The 2,503-nt window shown below is 41.5% G+C and overlaps 1 protein-coding gene across 1 annotated transcript; it reads left to right on the plus strand.

Annotated features, from left to right (window-relative positions):
- The first annotated feature begins 1,431 nt into the window (after window positions 1-1,431).
- LOC110696806 lies at window positions 1,432-2,031 on the plus strand. Its single transcript, XM_021874141.1, has one exon. The coding sequence runs from the start codon at window positions 1,432-1,434 to the stop codon at window positions 2,029-2,031; it is 600 nt and encodes a 199-aa protein (XP_021729833.1).
- The last annotated feature ends 472 nt before the right edge of the window (window positions 2,032-2,503 follow it).

The following is a 2,503-nucleotide window of genomic DNA, read 5'->3' on the forward strand; positions in this document are numbered from 1 at the left end:
GTTGCTTCAGCTATTGTCTCTTGTGTTTTTGATTTCTTTGCTTTTAGTTCTTTGTTGCATGCAAACTCGACGTTTAGGGTCAGACGATTTAATTCCATTTGATTGTGAAATTGAAGCAACAGCAAGGAGACGAGGAGGTAGAAGAAGAAGGAGAAATCAAAACCATAGAAACATGGTCGATCTAGGAACAAAGTCTCTTTTGGAGTATGGTATTCCTGATACCACAACCGGACTCCTCTTCAGCATTTTCAGACCACCTATTACTGCTCAGAACTTTGAATTGAAACCACATTTCATTCAATTCATCTCAAATGATTCGTTTGTAGGCACACCTCATGAGTGCCCAGTCAGTCATATTGATAGTTTCTTGGAAAAGTGCGATACTACGAAACTAAATGGCGTTACAGATGATGCTATTAGACTTCGCCTTTTCCCTTTCTCATTACGGGATAGAGTGAAGGAATGGTTGAGAGATGAAGGTACTGGATCTTTTGACACATGGGACAAACTGGTGAAAGCTTTTCTAGTCAAGTTCTTGGGATAGGAAAAGACTGTAAGGTTGAGAAATTAGCTATTTACTTTCGGGCAGTCAGATGATGAGTCCTTATATGAAGCATGGAGGAGGTTCAAGCGATTGCAAAGACAATGACCTCACCATGGTATTCTTGAATGGATGTTGATCCAAACCTTGTACAATGGTTTAACTCATGAGTTCCGAATATATATTGATGCTGCATCTGGGGTTCTCTCTTGACTAAGAACCCAACTGAGGCAAAGTAGCTAATTGAGAAGATGGCGGCAAATGATAATTACCACCCAAGAGGAGGACGTAATGTTAAAAAGGGAGGTATGCATGATGTTGATGCTCTAACCCTTTTAACTAGCTCTATGCAGGCATTGACAAGCAAGTTTGACAAGTTCCAAGCAACATCTTCTAGCTCATCTGCTAAAACTTGTCAAATGTGTAATGTACAAGGTCACATTGCCCCTGGTTGCCCACAATATTCACATGAGATGTCGATTGAGGAAGCCAATGCATTCTACACTTCAAATCCCAAAAGGCCATATGATCCTCACTCAAACACATACAATGAAGGTTGGAAACATCATCCAAATTTCTCTTACAAGAATACCCAAGCTCAAAAAAATCCACCTCCACCACCACCTTGAAACAACAATTATAATGCTCCACCCGGTTTCCAAGCAAGACCACCTTTAGTCCCACAACATATGCAACCACCTCCACAAAAATCCAACCTTGAGCTAATGCTTGAGAACTTCGTTACCACAACGAACAACAACATCCAACAACTACAAGCTCAGAACAAGCTCATGGAAAATCAAATAAGTCAACTTGCTCATCAAGTTGGCCAATCTTTGAAGACTCCGGGCGCTTTTCCGGGTCAAACATAGCAACCACCAAAAGGACAGATGAATGCTGTGACTTTGAGGAGTGGAAAGCAGTTGGAAGATCCTCCCACGAGGGAGCCATCCAAGGAGGTTGTTGATGAGGTAGTCCCAAAAGAGAAGGTGGTCGATGGTACTGAAATTGAGGAAGAGCCAAGGGCATCAACTCCACCACCACTTATTCCATATGTACCGCAAGTTCCTTTCTCGCAAAGGTTGGCTCAAGCTAAGTTAGAGAGGATGTATGGAAAATTTCTTGATATTTTGAAGAAGCTTCACATCAACATTCCGTTCTTAGATGCAATATCCGAGATGCCATCTTATGCAAAAATTTTGAAGGATATGCTCTCTAACAAGAAGAAGCTAGAGGAGAATGCTACTGTTGCGTTGAATGTAGAGTGTAGTGCTATTTTGAAAAATACACTTCCTAAGAAATTAGGTGATCCGGGTAGCTACTCAATTCCAGTGAAGCTTGGGGATATAGAGATCAACAAGGAATTATGTGATCTTGGTGCAATTGTGAGTCTCATGCCGCTCTCTATCTGCAAGAAACTTCAAATGCGTGAATTAAAGCCTACACGCATGTCTCTACAACTTGCAGATAGGTCAGTTAAATTTCCCTAGGGTATACTTGAAGATTTTCCTCTTCATGTGGGAAAATTCTTTATCCCATGTGACTTTGTTGTGATGGAGATGGAAGAGGATGCACATGTCCCGGAAAGATTTAGCGCCAGGCGCTGGAGTAGGGTCCTCCCTATTCTGCTACACCTGTATTTATCTTGACTATAGAACTTTGCCAATATCATTAATAATCTTAGGGTTGACCTGAGGTTTTGCATCGCTTGACTCATTGACTTGACACGACTCAAGGCGTAAACTTATCTCGCTGTGATCGACTGACTCGAGGTTGACTCAACTCAAAGTGAAACGACACATGTGACTCGTGACCCGTGTGTGCATTGTAATGTGATCGTGCGACTCGAAAATGCAAAAAGCAAATATTTTTCGGTCATTTTTGTGGAGGGTACCGACTTTCTCCCAAAAAAAGAAGACGCGAAAATAAATCGAAGTGAAGTTTTTGAAGGTGCATGTTGAA

This window comes from Chenopodium quinoa, unplaced genomic scaffold, assembly GCF_001683475.1.
Source record: "Chenopodium quinoa cultivar QQ74 unplaced genomic scaffold, ASM168347v1, whole genome shotgun sequence".
NCBI classification, from domain to species: Eukaryota; Viridiplantae; Streptophyta; class Magnoliopsida; order Caryophyllales; family Amaranthaceae; genus Chenopodium; species Chenopodium quinoa.